At 44.1% G+C, this 21,925-nt stretch overlaps 1 protein-coding gene across 4 annotated transcripts in view; it reads left to right on the top strand.

Moving 5' to 3' along the window:
• The window catches only part of foxp2 (forkhead box P2), a 95,070-nt gene extending 73,456 nt beyond the window's left edge, over positions 1–21,614 (top strand). For 3 of the 4 annotated variants that reach the window (XM_084038420.1, XM_084038421.1, XM_084038423.1), the window contains 9 exons: positions 3,713–3,800; positions 5,409–5,492; positions 8,736–8,946; positions 9,732–9,835; positions 10,000–10,101; positions 12,548–12,669; positions 12,864–12,933; positions 13,719–14,020; positions 17,790–21,614. In XM_084038420.1, coding sequence (XP_083894546.1) covers positions 3,713–3,800; positions 5,409–5,492; positions 8,736–8,946; positions 9,732–9,835; positions 10,000–10,101; positions 12,548–12,669; positions 12,864–12,933; positions 13,719–14,020; positions 17,790–17,934 — 1,228 coding nt within the window. In that variant the 3' untranslated portion in view covers positions 17,935–21,614. The remainder of the gene's footprint in view (positions 1–3,712; positions 3,801–5,408; positions 5,493–8,735; positions 8,947–9,731; positions 9,836–9,999; positions 10,102–12,547; positions 12,670–12,863; positions 12,934–13,718; positions 14,021–17,789) is intronic. The other variant, XM_084038422.1, reaches the window with a different exon arrangement.
• The last annotated feature ends 311 nt before the right edge of the window (positions 21,615–21,925 follow it).

Genomic DNA, 21,925 nt, shown 5'->3' with positions numbered 1-21,925 from the left:
AACCCAGCCAGCACATGAAAACAGGCACCAACAAAGAAGGCACACTCGTCATCAGAACAAAGATGGATGCTCGTTGGCGTGCCTTGGAGCAGTGATTGTCGGTGTCAGAGGGAGTCCTTTTATGTTTCCGGAGATGCCAGTCGGCTACACACACACACACACACACACACACACACACACACACACACACACACACAGAGACACAGTTTAAACGGGGTTACATAAAGCGGGTGTCAGATTTAGATGACAGTTTAGATGTCGGGAGTGGGTTACGTGCGCGGGGAGGGGTACCCGAGTCAAGCCGGCGTCTCGTAGCCCGCTGCAGGAGCTCAGTTCAGCGGCGGGTGACACGTTTAGTCATCTGTTGTTTTGTTGCATGAAGCAACTTGTCAGGATCAGCATTTAATAGCTCTTCAGTGTGCTTTTAAGTGTTCTCACCTGGAGAAGGTAGCCGCGAGGTGGCTGGCACCCTGAATTAGCTCTCTGAAGTTCAAAATGAAACGATATTGCTTGGGAGTGTTGCTTGAGTGGTGGGTGTTAGGGATCGCGCGTGTGTGTGTGTGTGTGTGTGTTTGTGTTAGTGGGAGGGGGTGAAACATTAACACTATTGTGTTCTCAAGCTATTTTTGTGCCTTTATGATGGGCATAAGAATCCGAAAATGCAATTAATTCTTGAACTTTCAGCCACTTCTCTGCACTAAATGTCCAACTTGCAGTTTCTACACCTATTGGTTTAAATCATTCCTGTGTCGTCCTTCTCTAAGCTTGACAATAAAACACTGGATTATAATCTAGTTTGATGTTTCGTCTCACATCCGTGTCTTTTGGCCTTTCACCTTGGTGTATCAATCTCCTCCCACCTCGACCAGATACAGTCTTATCTGCACATAAACAGATAATTGCTTCCACACACACACGCTTAACTCTTCCACTCTCTTGTCACCCATCTGCTCTGCTTATTACTGGCAGGAAGGCAGCCTCCATGTTAAAATGGCAAGCTCAGCCGCTAACGTGGACGTCGGTGTCTGTAACCCACTGCTAATTAAACCCACAAGGCACTAGCCAAGTGTCTTCGTCTCTGTGTAATGTACACACACTCACACACACACACACACACACACACACTCACACACACTGTGGAGGCAGGCAGGCAGGCCCCTGGATAGCTGAGCTCCCCTCTACCCCTCCACATGTCTGCTGCACTGTGACAAGACCTTTAAAACGGAGGGCATTACTTATGCACCGCCACCATGGGGAGTGTGTGTGTGTGTGTGTGTGTGTGTGTGTGTGTGTGTTCTTGTTTATGTATGTCAGTAGGTGTGTTACATATAGTTACATATAGCCGTGTGTATGTTTGTTCTAGTCGTATATGTGTGTATTTGACTGGATTTGGTGTCACACGTACAGCAGACAGGTTGGAGAACGCTGGTCTGCTGGGACTCCGGAGCCCCTGATAATACACACAGACAATTAGCACAAGTGTATCATCCATATATGCCGGCTTGAGTAGATTTATTATTGGGCCCTTAGTGGGCATTGATGGCCTATACATATTCATATGCACAGCTGTGGGGGAAAACCTCTGAGATGTTTTGCTCCCTCGTCTTTAAAAAGAGGAAAGAAACGGCAGCATCCAGTGGAAACCTCAACCTCCATTTATCACTCTTTGTCCCTTTATTTGCTCAAATTTCCCTACTTGCGCTACATCTGTCAATCTGTTCGTCCCACATCACATGAGAAATCCCCTCTTCAGCGAGGTCCGACAGCGAGACTCCTTTTTAAATGATTTGTTTGTAATTATGGGAAACCAAAAGGCAGTAGGGATCAGAGCTACAGGGTGATGACGGTGTAGAAGAAGATTGTAGAAAAGAGAAGGGACTCTTGTCTTTGTGAGGGGTCATTAATGCACAGTCGGACATGCTGCCATTTGAATATTTCATAAATGCACGTAGTAATCTGCCTGTAATCGGCTTGCTAACTGGCCAGCGGTGGAAGGTGTGAGTGTGGAAGTAAGGAGAGGCCTTGAATCACACACAACGCAAAACAAGCTGCTTGTCGATGAGAGGTAAACTTAATAAAGATTCTCCCCTCCTCGATATATATTTATATATATATATATATATTTTTGTAATGAGGTATCTTCAGGGACAGCGAGCAGGCCGCTCTGTGCTTTTGAAGCAGCTGTAATTCATGACACACGCCATACATCAAGTGCATAAGATAGCATTATGGGCAGTGAAATGAAAAGGGTATTTGCAACATTAGTTCCCTCATCCTGCGAGGGACGTGATTAAATGATTAATGTAATGCCCCCCTTTTTTTTTGCATGCGCATTCTGAAACAGCAATTAGGCACGGGGGCTGGAGGAATCCACCAGTTCGTCCCTCCCACCTCTCCGCCGCTATCCCTCATCCGACGCACTCCCCCCGCCCCTCCCTTTTCTTTTTTTTTCTTTTTTTTAATGCTACCTCATTCTTGATTCATAATGAAAAAGAATTCCGAGCATTAGACCTGAAATGCTTACAAAAAAAAAAGTCTAAGCAGGGATGAGACGGAATGGTTTTAAATTGAAAGGTGCAGACGTATTGTGATTACAGCTTTTGATTGACAGGCCGAATATTCATACGTTGCACATGGCAGATAAACAAGAAAGTGAGGGATTTGGGAGAGGAATATGTGGTCGGGGTGTACGTTTTTATGTGTGGCGAGGTGATCGGTGGTTGTGCGAGTTTGAGATAGTGTACGCGAGCGTGTGCGTTCTCAGATAAAGCGAAAGCCATAGAGAGAGAGATTTTGTACTGCCTCTAATGCACTGGAGGCAGCGCTGTAAATGATCATTGAAGGGTCTGCAAGCTAACCTATAATTACTGGAGATAAAGTGGCAGCTCTGGCATTTCATAAGCATCCCTCCTCAAAGCTTGCTTTGTGAGTTTGTCACCAATGATCATTTAGATAGAGGCTCATTACCCAGCATCACAACACTTTAGAAAACCCTGTTTCGCCTCATATTTGTGTGTGTGTGTGTGTGTGTGTGTGTGTGTGTGTGTGTGTGTGTGTGTGTGTGTGTGTGTGTGTGTGTGTGTGTGTGTGTGTGTGTGTGTGTGTGTGTGTGGAACCAGGAATAAAGGTCTATCTTAATGGCGAGGCTCTTTTGTGTCCCACAGACGAAATCCAATCAAGACAAAAAAAAAAAAAACCCTCATTGACTGTTATGGCTGTCTAGCTGCCTTTTTTCCTTCTAATGAGGCGAACACACCAGATACATTTAAAATGTCTGCCGCCCCGGATAATGCACCTCCAGTCGAAGAGAGCCCCCCGCTTTTGTGTGTCAAATGTTGCCGGTGTTAAATTGTGTGTATTGTTTTCGGTAAACGAAGGAGACAAAGCCGTTTCTGCTGGGCTAGCATCTTTTATTCTCCGCAGAAAGCAGCCGCTCGGGGTCGGCGCTGAAGTTAGCCATCTAAACTGGCGCGGGCCCCATTGTCATGTTAAACACGGGCGCCACACACCGTCATGTTACTTCTAATTACCTCATTTCGGGGCGAAACAATGGCGCCCGACAATATCCTATAGATATTGTGTGGCAGGATAGAAATATTATCGTGAAAAACAAAACCGCCGGTGAAGTTGATACTGTAATTATTACCAATTGTGGTGAAAATGAGTAGAATTTAAAGCTGGCGTGTAACATCTGTCTCTGTCTCACCTTCAGGCACCTAAACAGCGAGCATGCCCTCGACGACCGGAGCACAGCTCAGTGTAGAGTCCAAATGCAAGTCGTACAGCAGCTGGAAATCCAAGTAAGTTTTCCCTTTTTCTTGTCAAGTTATATAGTAAAGTGCGAGTCTGAGCAAAGCCATACCTATTGTTACACTTCTACCATTGTCACATTCTACTTTAGCCAACTCATTTCTCATTTAAGTCACTTATCATTCAGCCAAAACAAATTTTTTTTGAAAGTTTAGCGAGGCCACACCGTGGTCTGCTTAATACTTCCAGACGAGCAGGACCAGCCGAATCCAACAAAGCCACTAAACAAAAGAATCCTCGGGCCTTACAACGAAAGCCATTATGGCTGTTTTAATTGAATTAAGCGCGTGCTTTATTTTCTCTGCTTTTATTTTTTTTTTTTTCTTTCCAATTAATAGCGAGCGCATCTCTCCCGGTCTGCTGTGTTAATTAACTGCACTTTGCACCTGAAGAAAGCTCAAAAGGAGGGAACTATTTTCAGTAGGTGGAGCGTGACCTTATTAAGAAGTCATGCTGGCTAGATAATGAGAGCACTGATTGAGCGACGTTATTACTCAGCACTGCCAGCGAACGCTCCTTCTTCCTTCTTTTATTTTTTTAGCAACAAATAGATACGTGTGTTTTAAACTGGGTTGGAAATATGCAGTCTGTGCTCGACTTGGTGGCGTATTTTGGGTCAGATATGAAGTTATTACGTTTTAAAATGGGATTGATACTCGATTGATAGGGGAATACATTATAAAGAGACCCGACTGGAACTTATTTCCCTCCCTCCGCTCTCGAGCAGAGTCCTAAAGCCTGCCAAGCGTTCCCTCTCACACATAGTTATTTTCTGGTCTGATGAACTGTTTGTATTTAATTGTTAGGCATCTGGTCTTAAAAGTAAATAAATTCTGTTGGCATGAAAAAAAAGAGAGAGAAAAACGACTTATGTTATCTTATTTCATGTTCTGTGTTTTTTTTTCATTGAAACACAAACCTATTGAAGCTTGTGCTTTACAGTGTGACCAATTACAGTGCACTTGTGTCCTGTCTCTTCTCCTTTCCCCCTGTTCTTTCATTCCGTACTCCCACCATCCCTCTCTTCCTCCTCTTTTTTTTTTTTTTTTATCCACAAGAGCCGTCACTAGTAATGAGGCCCAGCTCTGTGTGTGTGTGTCTTCTTGCTTGTCTGTTTCTCTGTGTGTTTGGGTGGAGAGGGGGGGGGTTAGGTTTCACATGGTCCAGTCCCTGTCACTCCCTGTGAATTAGATTGATGATAGGCGAAGGCCGGGGGCCACTAACTGGACCGGGGAGGCGGGGCCGCGTGGCACCCTGTTTGGAAGACCCCTTCACCTCTTAGCAGCTGCTGGCTACGCTCCATCCCCCTAACAGTGTCCACAGGACTTTGAGCAGACACTCAAGACCACCTCATTTATAGCCCAACTAGCTTGTTACTGTCAGACTCTCGCTGACCTAAATTTTGCTATTGACAAAAAGATGAAATGCTATTTGTTTTGCCTGACCTGTCTGGACCTCCCCCCTCCCCCCACAGCCTCTCTTATTCTCCTGTTTCTCCCTCCCTACCAAGCTTCTTCTGTCTTTAGTTCTCCACACCATGTCATCCTTCTCTCCTCTAATCTCCTCTAATGTGCTTTCTTCTTCTTCTCTCTTAACAGCTTTCTAAAGAACGTGAGCGTCTTCAGGCGATGATGGCCCACTTGCACATGCGGCCCTCGGAACCCAAGTCATCTCCCAAACCAGTGAGTGCTTATTGCTCTGGTGTGAAACGTGGCTACGTATGTATGAACAGTTTAACCACCCCAGTGTGTGAGCGAGCGACAGAATATGAGAGTTATAGCTGCTTCTTATCGGGTATTGTGCGGCGTGAGAGGCACACAGAGTGCAAGTGTATTAGGCGGCGGAGCGGCGGAGTCCTCGGCTAAACTGCAGGGTCATTTCTTCGTGATGGAGATAATGGCCAAAACAACCTGTTGGCTGCTGATGACTGTTTGGCTCGGTGGCCCCTCGGTAGCACTCAGACGTGGAATGAGAGAGGAGAAGATATGTCATTTTTAACAACAAACACCTGAAGATTACAGCTGAGTGGGGAAGATGGTGTGATGTTGACATAAATACCAAAAAACGCTGCTGAAATTGGTCCCAGAAAAAAAAAAAAAGGAAAGAAAATCCCAAAATTGAGAAAAGGGGTCATAGAAGATGGAAAACAATGTCATTCTGAATTCCCTTCTCATGCCTTTTTCTCCTCGATGGATGGATTAGAAATGCATTTCTCCCGATTTGAATTTAATATTAAAATGATACATTTTTGCAAACATAATTTCTCCCCGGTTTGAGAAATAGCAAAACATCGTTAGCGTGTTTCTGCTGCTTAGTAAGTGCCTACTTTCAATAGAATAATTTTCCTCATCACCTCTCATCATAGAATGTAGATAATCACAAGATAGCATAATTATCCCATAATTCCATCAGGAATCAAACTCCCTTTTTATTATTCAATCTTTCTCTCTCTCTCTGTCTCCCTCTGTAGCTTTTTTTTTTTTTAATCTTCAAAACTCCAGCAGCTTGGTTCCATCTCGTCCAATAAAGAATTTTGCAGCCTATAATCCATGCCTGAATATGAATGAATGATGCTAATGAAGTATTGCATTACATAAAGCACACATGAAAGAGCAGCTAATTGCATTTGATGGTGGGGGCAATTCAGACAGAATTCTTAAACGAACAGTTAAGTCCTCAGTTTTAAGGCTCCCCCGGTTTTTTTTTGGTTTTTTTTAAGGGGATGTGAGATGATTTTGGCGTCGGGGAACAACACGTACGCCCGCGTTGCCAAAAGTGAACAGACGTAACCAAACAGATGGTTGGCGGATTTCAAATGGCAGCACGGATTTACGCCCAGCCGAGACATTTGATAAATATGAATAGCCTGTGTTAGCCTATCAGGGGCTGGAAATAAGTCCTATTTTTTCATTAGTGAGGCCCGTGAACAACCACCGGCAGATGAATACAAGACACCGGTGCACTGTCTCCAATATGACCCCATTTATTCCTCTGAATCGCACTTCATTAAATGCTACCTTTTGGCCATGCCTTGGATGGATGAAAATCAAAGTTAGCGCGCCTTCGAGTCCTGAATAATAAGATCCCTCTCTCTCCCTTCGCTCAACCTTGAGTGTGCGTTCAGATGAGCGAGAGGTGACAAAGTGCTCACTCCTCCATCCATTTCACTGCAATCAATTCTATTTTACACCCCCCAAAAGAAAAATATACATGCCCATAACATGCAGGCATTTATTGTGAATTTAGTTTGCATATTTTGAGGTGATTTCTTGCCATACAGTACCAGAGTGTTTGTCAAATACTCTGAGTGGAAATGCTGTTGGTGTTTCACGGTTCAGTGTCTGGCTTTGGCACACACACACACACACACACACACACACACACTGTCATGACCTCAACCACTTTGAATGAAATGGCCATTTGCACATTATCATGTGAATTCACTCATGCTAGCGGTCAAACGTGGTGTTAACAGACCAAGACTTGTGTTTTTTTCCGTGACTATTAACAATAATAAGCTTTATTTATTTAGAGCTCAATAAAAACCAAACAAGGCAGATAAAAATGAGAATAAAGCCACAAGGACAAGAGCGCAGACAAAACAAATCAAATGAATCATATCAGAATAAAAACAGTGTCAATAAAAAATGTACATAAAACATTTTCAAAAGCTTTCACAAAGAGATGTATATACTTTCCATCCCCCCCCCCCAATAATACTCAGCCAAGGCTTATATATTCAGCCAGCCCTTCACCGTAGCAGCTCATTCCAGCTAAGTGGGCCTATAATAATCATCTGAAAAAACCCCTCCATCCACCGGAGTCTCTCAAACTTGACATTTTCTCGTCTTTATCAACACATGGCACGAATGTCCGCCGCTACCTTCTCTCCTCTCCCCCCCCCCCCCTCCCATTCCCTTCCTTCTTTCAAGTCGCTTTTAATTCAAACTCCTCGCCAGCGAAAATGCATTCCACTTGTGGACTCACAATTAAGGCAATTTGGTTTGAATATGTAACGATGTCATTACCATTCCAACTAAATTAGCGCAGAGACTAAAAGGTCAGTTAGGGAATTTTCCAGTCGGTTAGAGCCTCTCACATGAGATTTGGGAGGCGAGCGCAAAAAGTGGTGGAGGAAAAAAAAACGGACGATTAGCGAGCGCGGTTGGCATCCTGTGCCAGAGGTGACGAACGCTCCTCCGGTCCCTAATGTTGAAGGAGACGAGGACGGAGTGATCCCATTTATTTTGCTTTAAAAAAAGTGTCTTTTCTACCTTTTAGCGAAGGAATGAACTCCGACTACTTCCTGTTAAATGAACTGGAAGTCTCACTGGATTAGGAGGGATCAACTTTTAACTGCGATAATGACTTCCAGTTGTGTTGTTGATGACGTTTCTATCAGTTATTAGTCTTGTATGAAGGAGCAATCAGCTGGGTTTGTTATTACACTCTCTCGCTGCGTAATCCACTCACTGGTTCCACTTGTAAAAGCGGGATCGTTGGCTGAGAGGACTTGGACTCGCTGCCAATATCTTTTTTTACGACAGTACCATCGGTCGTCCGCGTTGTTGGTGCTTCTGGGCCACCGTAGTCCAATTCACGGAGGTTGTACCAGCTCGCTGCTGGGAGGCAGTCGAGGAAGGGGTGGAGAAGGAGGGGAGGGAGTGATAAATAGAGAGATAAAGAGAGATGGGGCTGGGATAACATGGAGGCTGATCGTTGGATAATCTTGAACAGCATGCTCTAATTAGAATTCTTATGATACAATTTGGTGGTTGTAATTAGTGGAGATGGTCTGGCTCCTCTCCACGAGCCTTGTTAGTGGAAACACAGCTGTGCTGGAGAGGAGGAGAGCAGACACCCCAACCCACCAAATAACCCCCCCTCTCTCTCCCCTCCGCTGATTGTCTCTCCCCCACCCCCAGCTCAACTTGGTGTCCAGCGTCACCATGTCCAAGAACCTGCCCTCGGCATCGCCCCCCAACTTACCTCAGACGCCCACCACGCCCACGGCGCCCATCACACCCATGGCCGCCATGCCCCAGGTGCCGTCAATACTGGGAGGGGCCAACGTCCCCAGCATGGGAGCCATGCGCCGACGCCACTCGGACAAGTACTCCATGCCTCTGTCGTCAGGTAGGACCAACTACTCAGCGCCACACGTGACACGCATGTTGTAACGATGTGTTCATGTGTGTGATGATGGCGATATAACACACACTGATCCATGATTTAAATTCAAAGAATTTGTTGACATTTTGTTACCCCTTTAAACTGAATTTCCATTCTGATGTAATGACATCATCATTAAAATGGAAAACTACCTCAACCCTCAACACTGTAAAGAACTCATAATGGTACACACTGACATGCATGTGCACACACACACACACATGAACACACCCAACCACAGAGGCTTGTTGGTCTTACCAATGTGAGACGTCTGGTGGGTTTATAAAGCCCGTGTTTAATCACTCTATATGTAAATAGACAGGAACTTCCTCTGTGTGCATAAATATTGCATGAATGTTAATTAAGTTCAAATAATGGTGAAGAAAATACAATATTTATTACATTAAGACATCCCATGTATTAAGCTTAGCATTTTAAACGCTCCGCCTTTGATGTTTATATTTACTCTGCCTGTGTTTAGTGTGAGGGACGTATAAATTATTCAACTTCACCCTAACTAACTACACGGATCTTATTTTATGGATGTATGAGTGTTTAAGATCTCTCGCGAGAGAGATTAATTAAAAATGCATTTTGTTAGACATAGAAAATGCTGATTTGCTGTGCCCCCTTGTAACCCCACCCCCCCAACCCCCCCTTTTCCCCCCTCTCTCTCCCCCCCTTGTAATTTGATGAAACCTTGTGTAAATGAAATACCTAAAGGAATAAAAATTTACCAATTATTTCAGGTGGTGACACAGTATTTATTTTTCCAGAGATCGCCCCAAACTACGAGTTTTATAAGAACGCAGATGTCAGACCGCCATTTACTTATGCAACCCTCATAAGACAGGTGAGTGGGAAATAAATTAACTTTGCCTGATTAGATTAAAATTAATTGCTGCATGAATCATGGCAGCTCCCCTCAATCCGTTGGTGTGTGTGTGTGTGTGTGTGTGTGTGTTTCAGTTACGCCGTCTCGTTAGTAAACCATTATTTGATGTCATCTCATTTCAGGCTATCATGGACTCTGCCGACATGCAGTTAACGCTTAATGAAATCTACAGCTGGTTCACACGCACGTTCGCCTACTTCAGACGCAATGCCGCAACTTGGAAGGTAACCTTGATGCCCTTTCGACCCCCCCCGGCTGAAGTCAAAAATGAAACCTTGAAAAGCATATATTTACCCCTTCTCACTCCCCTTCTCGCCCATTCTTTCCCTCCTTATTTATTTTTTCCGCCATTCCGCCTTTTCTGTTTGGAAAATGACAGCTGCAGGAATTATTCTGCCTCAGATATCGCTTTCTAATTTGGTGCAATTAATAGCGGCGGGCTTCGGCATTGGAGAGCGCCGCGATGCGCTAATTATACAGCAGCCACTCCATCATCAGCACCTTTTGTTAGGAGAGACACCCCACCTCCTACTCCCTGGAACCACTTTCCCTCGCATATCATTGGTTAATTAGGACGAAAGATGGCTGTTTGCCCGTTAAACCGGCTCTCTGCTGTGTGAAGGGGGCAGGCCAAAGATTGCGTGCTCGCGGGAGGCTCACGTGTACACAAACACACAGAGTGGCGTCGGGGGTGAAGGGTGGTGTTCACGGGGAACTAAAGCAAGGCAGGGAAGTGAGAATTGGCCTGTCATGGAGGAAGCGCTCGCTTATTTACCCGCACAAAAGGGCCCATTTGTATATGTGTCCCGGAAACTTTATTGCCCTGTCTGCCCGCACAAAGATGGTAAAAAATGGTCTTTCCTGCAGGCACGTGTTGTCACCAGAAGTGTGTCCGCCCGCTGATAAAGAAAGGCTCGCCGGGCGTCTGTGTTTTATCCCCGTCGGCCCCCCTACGCGTCATTCGTTAGCCGCCTTTAGCCTTTGTGGCTGCACACAGAGGACTGGAGGGAACAAACTCCAACCAGCCGCTCATCAGTATGCAAGACACGGCGCAGCACTAGATTTAGCAAAGTGAATTAATTTGGATTTGGGATGCAAATGAGCACATGGGCGTTTGATCACCAATTCAGGAGGGCATGCAAAAAAAAAAAAAAAAGATCGGTGCCCTTTTCCAGTTTGTTAGGTACAGTACGCGCTGTGTTTTGCTGTGTAATAATGTTATGACAACATGTTCTGTGTTGGCTGTTGTTTGCAGCACAAAACAACACCACCACATGCATATGTAGCATTTTGAATGTGGTGTTTCTTTTTTTCCTTAAAAAAAAAGAAGCTCCTCTGCTCCTGTGATCCAATAGCAATGATATCACAATGACAATAGAAATAACTCCCTGTCCGCACAATAACCAAGGTGATGTATTTACATCCACAATTCCCTTCGTAAGCATTAGTGGGATGATCGGCGACGGGCTTGTCGTTTGATTAACGGACAGAATTTGTTTTTTTTTTAAAGAGAGAGAAGAATAAAAGAAAGAATGAAATGAAAGGTAGTTTAATATCTCAGCTTGGTCTCATCAGCTCAAAAGAGGGATCACCCCCCCCCCCCACACACACACACACACACACACACACACACTTCCCTCTCTCTCTTTTTCTCTCACCCAGAAGGTTATTAGTTCTAACTATATAGCATGCATAATAAAACTGCTCATTTGCTCATTAATATTAAAATTATCATATTCAGAGCCATGGGCATTAAGATCAATCAAATCCTGGGATTTTCAGGTCAGATGCAAGATCTGCTTATGAGTTTTTTTTTTTTTTTTTCCTTTTTGAATCCCTTTTTCTTGGAGAAAGAGCAGTACACACCGGGCTAAGGGAGATGATAAATATGAGAGGCAGGGATATTAAAGCCAAGGTTATTATTTGTAGAGTCTGATGCATGTTTTAATTATGGTCATATGGTCATATTAATATAAGAGGGGCTTCTTTTTTTTTCTTTTTTGTTTCTGCCGCTTTTCCCCTATTTTGTAATTAATGAAAACACCTTGCTGGTTTATTGTGTGAAAGATATATTCTCTTTTAATTTAGCGTTTCATAAGAGATAATTGTGTCATGTAAGCATGTATTGAACACCTGATGGAGAATATTTGGACGTATATATGTCAGATTCAGTTCACCTTAATCCTCCTTATTCTTTCACACACACACACACACACACACACACACACACACTGACACGAGGGCCTCCTGACGACTTGTCTTTTTTCTTGCAATACTGTCATCTTTAAAGCGATGTGTCCATTAAGAGAAATGCTTCTCCGGAGCAGAAAGGGTTACTGACATCACCATTATCAAGGCCGGCATTACCACTTCTGTCACCACCATAAGCCATTCGCTATGCTGATTACCTCCTTTTAGCCTACTTACTCTGATTGATATGTACTGTGTGCAGGACTTGTAAGAGCATTCGCTCTCACTCAATTTTTACTAATTAAATCAATGGTGCGTGAATGTTAAGAATTTCTTCAAAATGCAAGAAAAAAAAATCAATTTCCAAGCGCTCTTCTCTTCTTCTTTTTTTTTTTTTTCTTTCCTCGACGGTTAATGAATGAATGTGATTGGTTTTTTTACCTCATCCCTCTGACCTGTGTGTCGTGTCCCTCCCCGCAGAACGCCGTTCGCCACAACCTCAGCCTGCACAAGTGCTTTGTGCGCGTGGAGAACGTGAAGGGGGCGGTGTGGACGGTGGACGAGATGGAGTACCAGAAACGCAGGTCGCAGAAGATCACAGGGTACGAATTCTGCCACCTCGCCTTTAGATCTCCGTCGGAAAGGTCAATGACATGTCGGGGATCACAGAGGGCCCAAATCCTCCCTCCTTTTTGACATACAATACAGTCCTCGCATTCTTAATTGTGAATATCTGTTTAATTTGACGTGCAAGCTCCAGTTTGAGCTCATTCCTGTCTTTGTTTCTCGTATGCAGAAGCCCATCACTTGTCAAGAACCTGCCCTCCAGTCTCGGCTACGGAACGGCACTAAACGCCAGCTTACAGGTAGGAACCGAACGCCTTCGGAGAACCTCTGACTCACCGGCTGCCTGTTTGTTTGACAGACAGGCAAGACTAGCGCCTGACTGACAGGCCGAATGTGGGACTGAATGAGCCTGAACAATAGGCCTCCACATTAGCACGCACACACACTTCAGAGCGCCCAACTCGGGTCTCCCTATCTCTTGTCACCTCCCTCTCGCTCCCAGACGCCGTCAGCCTCAGAAGGCCACCCTGTGGTCGAGTCAGGAAGCAACTTCTCCCTCCGTTCCCTCTTCCCTCTCCCTTCTTTCGGGGGCCGTGGCAGCCGCCCTAGATTGATAGTGGCATGTGCAAATGCAAGGGCATGTGCATTAATATTTATCTAAGCTGTCATAAATGATTTGGCTTCATAGTGTACGCTGGCGAGGTGCTCATGGCAAAAACTTTAAAAATTTAATCACTGTATATAACTTTAATGCGCAGCAGGCGAAAGTGTCAGGAGTTTTTATTATTTTGAGGTAAAGTTTTTGGGGGACTTTTTTTTTTTTTTTTTTTAATAGCCACAACCACACAAAGGCATATGAATGGCAGCTGGGGGGAGGGAGTTGTCAGCACGGTGTCATAGGGGAGGAAATAGCCTGCACGGAGTAAAAAAAACTAGCGTTAGACAAATATGTTTTAATAATTACTGTAAAATCACCCTTTATGCCTCCCCTCTGTCCCTCCATACAAACCTGCATACATCCTTCCTCCCTCTTCCTCCAACCTTCCCTCCAACTCTAACCCTCCACCCTCTCCGTCCCCTGCAGGCCGCCCTGGCAGAGACCTCCCTGCCCTTGCTGGGGAACCCCGGCCTCATGAACAGCAGCTGCCACGGCCTCCTGGGCGGAGACCCGTCCCTCTTGACGGGCGGGAGTCCAGTCGGACTTTTGGGCGGGAGTCCAGCGGGACTGTTGGGCGGGAGTCCGCCGGGGCTGCTCGGCGGCAGCCCCCCAGGTACGCTCAGCGGCAGCCCCCCCAGCCTGTTGCACTCCACCCACGACTACAACGGCCTAGACCACCTGGACACCAACGGACACGGCAGCCCCGGATACTCCCCACCAGTACACATGTGAGTTCCTCCACATTCTTGTTATACGAATAACATAAAAAAAAAAATGAGATTGGTATAAAAGTGACATGTTCACCAGCAAAGTGAACTCATTACCCTTTAACCCACACCTGAGATAACTGTGTCATACACCGACCCATTTTTTTGAGGATGCAAGCACACGTTCAGCCCCCCCAGCTCCACTCCCACACTAAACTCACTCGCTGTCCTCGTGCCCTTTGTTAGTTTAATTGCCTGATATTTAACCCACAGTACCAGTGCGTTCTCCAGTATGCCACGACCCGAGGGCAAGGTTCAAATTTCATTATGTATCGTATCAGACTTCTCCCTCTGTCTCCGCTGCGCTAATTTCAATGGCATTGTGCTAATACCTGAGGTGAGCCCGACGTTTCGGATAACAGTTGGTTCAAGTTCTATAAATAGGCTCTATTACGCATTCGTCTTAATTACAACACCGTCTGCGTTATAGGGGCTTTAGCTGCCATATTTTATGCACGACCGTTCCTATTAATATATTGAGCAAGTGTAATTACTTTAAAAATCTCTCCCTTTTTCCTCCTCCGTCTCTGTTTTAATGGAGCCGAGAGAGAAAGCTTCTTGAAAAATTCATCTCATGTGAGTTTCAGGAAAATGTCTGAAAAACCACCTGAGCCGGTGACGTCCCGTAGCACGCAGGGTGGAGACACGCAGAACAGGTTCTCATCCCACGTCCATCAAAGCTCGTGTTTAGCCGAGTCAGCCGACATTCAGCTCACCGCTCCCTGTAATGGATAAAGGATGCACTCGGGTCTCTGCGAGGGGAGAGAAAAGGTGTTTTGGTCGGCCCCACCAGACGTGTTTACCCCCCGCTCGGAAATGGGGTGCTAAGTGGAGCAAATCTAGACCGAATCCCGGTGTTCCCACTCCCCCAGGTCATTCAACTTTTAGTAACTGGACAGCAGCTTGTGTTCTCTGCTCTCTGGCCACGCCGCCTTCCACGCCGACGCGAGGAACGGCGATGCATTCATCCATCCCTCCCTTTTACACCGCCGCGACAACCCTCAAAATGGAAGAAATGTGTTTTTCACGAACCGGCTTTTCCAGCGTGTTGTTTAAATAATGGAGTGGCTTGTAGCACTAAACTAAATAGTACATCACCTTTTGAAGGCCTTTCTCAGGAGAGGAGTCCTCGGCGCAAGCAAGTCAATCCAACAATTAGACAAACCCGCTCCTCTCCCTCAACGCCGGGGAAGGTTAACGCCATCTGCTTAACCGCAAAAAAAAACCAGATGGCCCCGGGCCACGCTGGGCACGCGTGTGTGTTTGGGCTGGTTGTGTGTGTGCAACACACTCGTGTACACCCTTAGGGGTATGCTTAAAAAGAAGTACTGTACGGCCAGGAAAGAAATCAGCATGAGCAATTTAGCAAGTTCACACTAAAATGAAAAGAGTGGAAGATTGATTCTAGAAGCCAACTTCATGCCGTTCTTTCTGATAAAAGCGAACCAAAAATCTGTTTAATATCAACGGCTTTGTATCGGCTGTGTCTCGCGCCGTCACGGCGAATTGTTTGGTGTTGAATCGCAGGGAGATCACAGGGAAAATCTTTGATTGCCCCCTCAGTCCTCACCCCTGCTTCGCCTCCCTTCCCCTCACCCCTTCCCCTCACCCCCCCCCCCCCAAACCCACCATTAGGCCCGTGGACTAATGACCTTATTTGCATCCCCGACATACCTCTGCATGATTGCCGGTGCTAATCTCCGATTGCTGTGAGAGCAGGCATCTCGAGAGCACGCACACATACATGCGGGAGAATCGCATATTTATTACGGCGCAAAGTCCGGCGTTTACTCCTGAGTGACTCGATAATGGCAGCTAGCCATTAAGTGCTAAATGGCTCATCCACATCTTTTGATAAAGTGTCAGAAAGCTCCGGCCTGTGAACATGGGCCTGCATAACACCTTATATTGTTGCATATTAGAATAACAGCGGAGACCTTTGGCGAGCAGTAAATAATGGTTTATGTAAGTAGACCGGTGTTTTATTAATGCGACAATAAAACACAGAAATGATAACACAGTAAAAAAGTGTTTGTTGACAAATGCTGTACAATAATGAAGATGCTAGACTTTTATTTTTAAATGTTAATTTTAATGAATTTTCTTTTATCAAATGTTTTTTTCATTAAGGCTTTTAATGTGTGCCCCAGGTCCAAAATGCAATTCACTAAATATGTCATTAAACATGTCATAAATAGTAAATATAATTACGATCCATTTATTTATAGAGACAGAGAATGTTTGTCATCTTTGCTCCATAAAAGACAAACCCATCAAAGCTGTTGTTGATACATGTTCCGCATTAAAAAGTCGTCTCCTCGCACAACTATAAGGGTTTCATTAACCGACATTAAATAATTAAAATGAGCCCGATTATGTGTCGCCGAGCGACGAGAATAGAATTCCCTCCTTTCATCCACTCGACCTCTGGCCGAGGTGTTTTCTCGTCCTGCTCCTCGCTGCCTCCACGAATCAGAAACAGAAATATTCATCGCTCGCCCTCGCACCCCCGCTAAGATCAGCCCCCTTCCCTTCATCCCACCGCATCGGAATATTAATTTACAGTTATTTGGCTCTGAATATTAAAGTCATCTGTACCTTTTCAAATGCAATCCTCCCCCCCCCCCCCTCCCTTCCCCACTGATGAAGGCAACCCAGGAGAGAGGCTATGAGACGCGTCCTAACGTACTACCACTTGATAAGTCCCCCTCTCCCTCCACGCTCCTCGTTCACAGTCTAGGGGGATTTTCTGATGCGTCCGATGTGTCAGAAATAATTAGGGTTTTGTCAGATTTATCATCGTGGCACAAACCCCTCTCCCCGACTCGGGCCCCAGATCATGTAATGCCTTGTTTGTCTGTGACAGCATTATTATTCTTTTTAGTCGCCCAACACTTCTGCTTCCTTTTTTTTTTCCCCCTCTTCCGCCCACTCCTCTGTTGTTCTGAAGGCGGAGGCGTCCCGCTCGCAGCCCTTCTGCTGCTTCCTGCCCAGCGTTTATTGACAGTGGCTAAAGATATTCATCCATTTAGAGTTAAAAACATGTATCATGGTGTCCGAGCGAACTGCCGGGGCTGAAGTTGATTAATGGCAGAACCTAGCTGCCGGTTTTTCCTCTTGAGGAGCGACACGCACAGCCCCTGCATATTAACGAGTGGCTGCGCTTTCTATTAACTAGATAAAAAAGCCTCTCCTCTGCCTTTGCTCCAGGGGGCTCAGGGATGAGAAATTCTCCATTATTTATCATGTGGCCTGTTTTTTTTTTTCCTCCCCTTTTTTTTTTCCTTTTTCATGTATTTCAACCTGGTGTCATCAGTAAACTTTTAAATGCCAAACATGTCTGGAACATCACAGCTTATCAGCCTTACAGGGGCCGTGTATTTCATGCAATTTTCATGCGCTTACTTACAGTAGACGTGAGGCATCATGTCAAATTAGTGTCTCGCAAACAACACGGTTGTTACTTTCCCTTGATAATGCATGTAATGGCTGCTATCGGCCTGTTTTTCCTCCGACAAAATATTTATCCGTGAGCTTAACACCGCATTGTGTATTCCATGTGCAGAAGGAGAGGGATTAGTGACCAGAAACCCTTTCTTTTCTTTAAAATATGATATTATATTATAGGGGCAATAATTAGCATTGTGTTGATATGGTAAGAGGTCGAATAATTTGCCGTAAAAAAACAAATAAAAGTCTAACATGCACCGTCAATGGAACTGTGTTCTAGGCCACCCATTCACGTGAAGGAGGAGCCACTCAACATGGATGACGACGACTGTCCGATGTCACTGGTGACGACAGCCAATCACAGTCCGGAGCTGGACGATGACCGGGAGCTGGAGGAAGGGAACTTATCAGAGGACCTGGAGTGATAGCGTTTTTGACCGACGTATCCCTCCGCCCCGCCCCCCCCTACCCCGCCTAAACACAGACCTCCTGCAAGACTCGAAACCACTCCACAGTCCAAGCAACCACAGCTGACTCTCTCTTTGTCTCTCTCACCACTGGGACTATTTATTGAGCATGCAACCGGATGGAGACCGGTCCAAAGGAACTCTCTGTTGCAGCCCTTTGGGATCCCCAAACATGACAGGCATGAGATGTCTGGTTAGAAGAATTAACTCTCTGAGACCTATTTCATTAGACAAGGCGTGGCCACATACAGTATAAGGATGATGGACTCATGGATGCCGGTGGGGGAAAAAATAGGAAACAAATGAGCAAATCATGTTCCGTTGAAAGCTAGCGGCCTCATATACTGCCAAAAAGGAAGACATTTTATGTTTGTGAATAATCCAACCCCCCAGTAGTTGTTCATGTCTAGAGACAATTGCTGGTTCAATTCAAGTTGTTGCTCTGTTATCATTTGCACAGGAGTAGTCTCAGAAATTTGTGTCACTGCCTGTATGTTGCTATTATGAAAACCAGTATATTATTTTTAAGCTTCTTCTTCTTCTTCTTCTTGTTTTTTTTTTTTTTTTTTTTTTTTTTTAAATCATCGTTAATTTTCCAAATTTGTTTTCAGACACCACCAACTGTAAATGCCATTCCCTGAATCACACCAGTGATGGAACCGCGGTACCAAAACTGTTGTTGCAGCTGTCCAGAAAAAAAAAAAAAGAGAGAGAAAAAAAAAAAAAGTTGGCTTCCAGTCTATTATCTGTTAGTGATTAAAAGTAAAAAAGAAAAAAAAAAGAAAAAAAAACCTGGAAATTAAGTTGGGGGGGGAAATAATAGTTTGTATAAAGCACCATTTACAAAACAAATGCATTTCCGCATAATTTTCTTCTTGCTGTTCTCCTTACCTCCTCGTTCTAAAGCTTTGTCTACCTGCAAACAGTCACAGGCAACAGCTAGAAACCAAAGCCAACACTAGCAATGGCCAATAGCTTATAGACAGAAGCCACCAAACTCCTCTTGGTCCGTCTTCTGTGGACTTTAAACTAGTACAAAGAGAAGCTTTTGTTCCGCAAACTACCTTCGAATAACCTCTGGGATTGTTTCATTTTAGCCCTATACAAAGATGATCGCGAGAAAAGGGAGATGGGGGAAATAAATGCTGATTTTGATGTGTAATTTGATAATTCATCCAACGTCCACTTTGGAGATTTTCTGCCAGACGTACTGTAGGTAAAAAAAGGTGATGTGATATTTGAAATGCAGACATATTGTGATTTGACTGGTAGAGAGCAGCTCACTGTTAAAGTGGATCATGACCAAAACAAAAAACATTTGTGTATTCAATGGAAGTGCAGAAGCATTGTGTTGTTGTGAAGTTTATTTTCATTTCTTTTATTTTTATTTTTTTCCCCGCTTTTTGTTGTGCATTACGCATCACACGTCATTATGTTTTTGTTTTTTTTTCTAACCTGGTAAATATGTAATGTTCTAAGTGGGACTGTCAAAAATATTGTCTTATTTCCGTGAGCGGTTTTGTTTCCCGAGCCGCGTTCAAAACCGAAACTGAAAACATCGCTAACCAAACATGAAAAATATCTAGTGAAGCCAAATAAGTCATAATTTCAAGTTGATATGAAATGGCTTGGTTACCATGTAAAAGCAAATAATAATAGCCATTACAGAAGAGGATAGCTGAGGTGGAAAGCGAACCTTTTCTAGGTGATATTTGCTTTAACGTCGTCCAATACTCAACCGTGTGCATTCTGAGCTATATAGAAGACTCTGTGTAGGCGACCAGCTTATTATGGCACACTTGGTATTGACGGACACTAAAGAGGAGCCGTTGCCGCGGCGACGGCGTCCCATCACTTTCCCTTTTGCAGCTAATGTCATCTAGAAAAAGTGTCGTTGCTTTAATGGTCATTTCTGTTTTCAGTAAACCAAAGTTACACAAAATTCTGCCTCCTCTTGTATGGGAAATGCTAAAACAACCACACACACACACACACACACACACAGTCGGAGACGAGCATTACATGCGCGGTCTGCCAACCCCTTCTTGTTTCGGTTAACTCTTCCAGCTGCAGAAAATGTATACTGTTAAAGAACCGACGAGTGGCTTTGTATTGTGCTGTAACGACCAAAATGGAAACACTGTGCATATGTTGTTTTCAAGCGTTGTGCCAAGTCAAGGAATTGGCTGTAAGAGCTTAACACACGTGCAGTACTGTACAAACACGCAGCATGTAAATACACACACACACACACACACGCCAGTTCCACGTCAAGAGGGTACTGGGCCCAGGAACAAAGCTTATCCCTTCAATACTTAGCTGGAGTCAGCAAAAAAACGACTTGAAGACGACGTTCTTAATAATCTTATCACACCAAATAAAAAGGACGCAGCGTCTTTCAAAAAAAGAAAAAAAAAAAGAAGAAAAAAAAAGGGTTCTCCCACTTCAACCCAAAAAGGCTTTCTAAAAGCTTCTACCTCTGCACAACAAATTTTTTTCCGAACAATTCTGACAGATTGCACGAGTTATTAGAACGCCACAAGAGCCGTTACACTTTACTGCGCTTGTCTCATAGGACGTGGCTCCAAACCAACGTTTACATTCCCTGCGTCAAGATATGGAAGATTTGCATTGTAATAGGTTGTCCTCAAACATTTGTAGAATGATAATGTATAGATTACCTGTAAGGGAATTATTGTGTTTTAAAAAAATGCATGTCTAAAAATCATTTGGTGGACTGGAAACAAGAACCAATAAAAAGAATATACTAAAAACCATCGGGACGATTGCCTAAATGTACGTACAATGCATAGGAGTGCGTTACCTCAGATATACTGTTTTGGGAGGGATAAAACCTGTCAGCCACAGAATGCATATTACCTGTAGATTTGCATGGGTTTTGTATAAATTAAGTAAAAAAAAAAAATGTCTAAAATAGTTGCTTGCACATAATACCAGAAAGACCTCCAGAACTGCGATCTGCTCCTCCACTAGATTTTAGGATTGTCTGGATTTTCTGGGTTGATTTTGTCTGTATTTTGATAACTGTGCATACTTATGTAAAAAAAATGTTGGTGGACCCATAAATTTACCAGACTTTTTTCTAAGAGGAAAAAAAAATCTCAGTGTTTCTTTTCTGACTTACCTGAATTTTTACTGTTTCTCTCTCTCATTGCTCGCTAAAAATAGCAAAAACCTGCTTTTTCTGCATCTGCTTTGCGTAGCTGTAAGGCTTAACCTAATGTGTGTATTTATTGCTTGTACCTCTGTGCATACTTTATGAAGCATTATGTCTGGCAGTTGAGTCATGTATCCTTTTTACTGCTATCTTTCTCTAATAATTGGGAATATGATCCCCCTATGTATACAGTAAAATTGGGACTGTAGCAAACATATGTTTATGTAATTGGTGAAACCTTTTTAATTTTTTTGTTGTTTCATTTCCTTTTTTTTTTCGATCGAGATTCAACTACTTTTTTTGATACTTTTCATTACTGTGTACTGTGTCCATACGTTAAAGGTTCTCTGACAATAGAAGGTCATGGTTGAGAATTGTAACAGACGTTATTATTTTCTGTATTCATGGCATTTCACTGCTGAATAAAATAAAGGACCAAAACTTGGAATTTGAAAAGCAACTGTCTACCTCCAGCATCAGAGACTACAATTTTTTTTCTCTCTTCCCTCCCCTATGTTACACATATATCTTTTATTCTACAAAGGCACAGCCATGAAAATCTAGCACACTTTTAACGTTTCAGGAGCTGCTATTTCAGAGATGTGAAGGGAAGGGGTTGGAAAAAAAACAATTAAAGTTTAATGTATATGTTACAAGGCTTTGTTCCGGCTTCCAGCACCTAGAGTCTTGTTTAGAAGAGCGGGACAAGACACTGCATTGCCCACCCCTCTGGACCTGTAATGGGTTTAGCCTTTGTATGATTCAAGGCCC

Source organism: Eutrigla gurnardus, assembly GCF_963514095.1.
Source record: "Eutrigla gurnardus genome assembly, chromosome: 21".
In the NCBI taxonomy this organism is placed as follows: domain Eukaryota; kingdom Metazoa; phylum Chordata; class Actinopteri; order Perciformes; family Triglidae; genus Eutrigla; species Eutrigla gurnardus.
The sequence above is the reverse complement of the archived record's forward strand: the minus strand, read 5'-3'. Positions and strand labels throughout refer to the sequence as shown.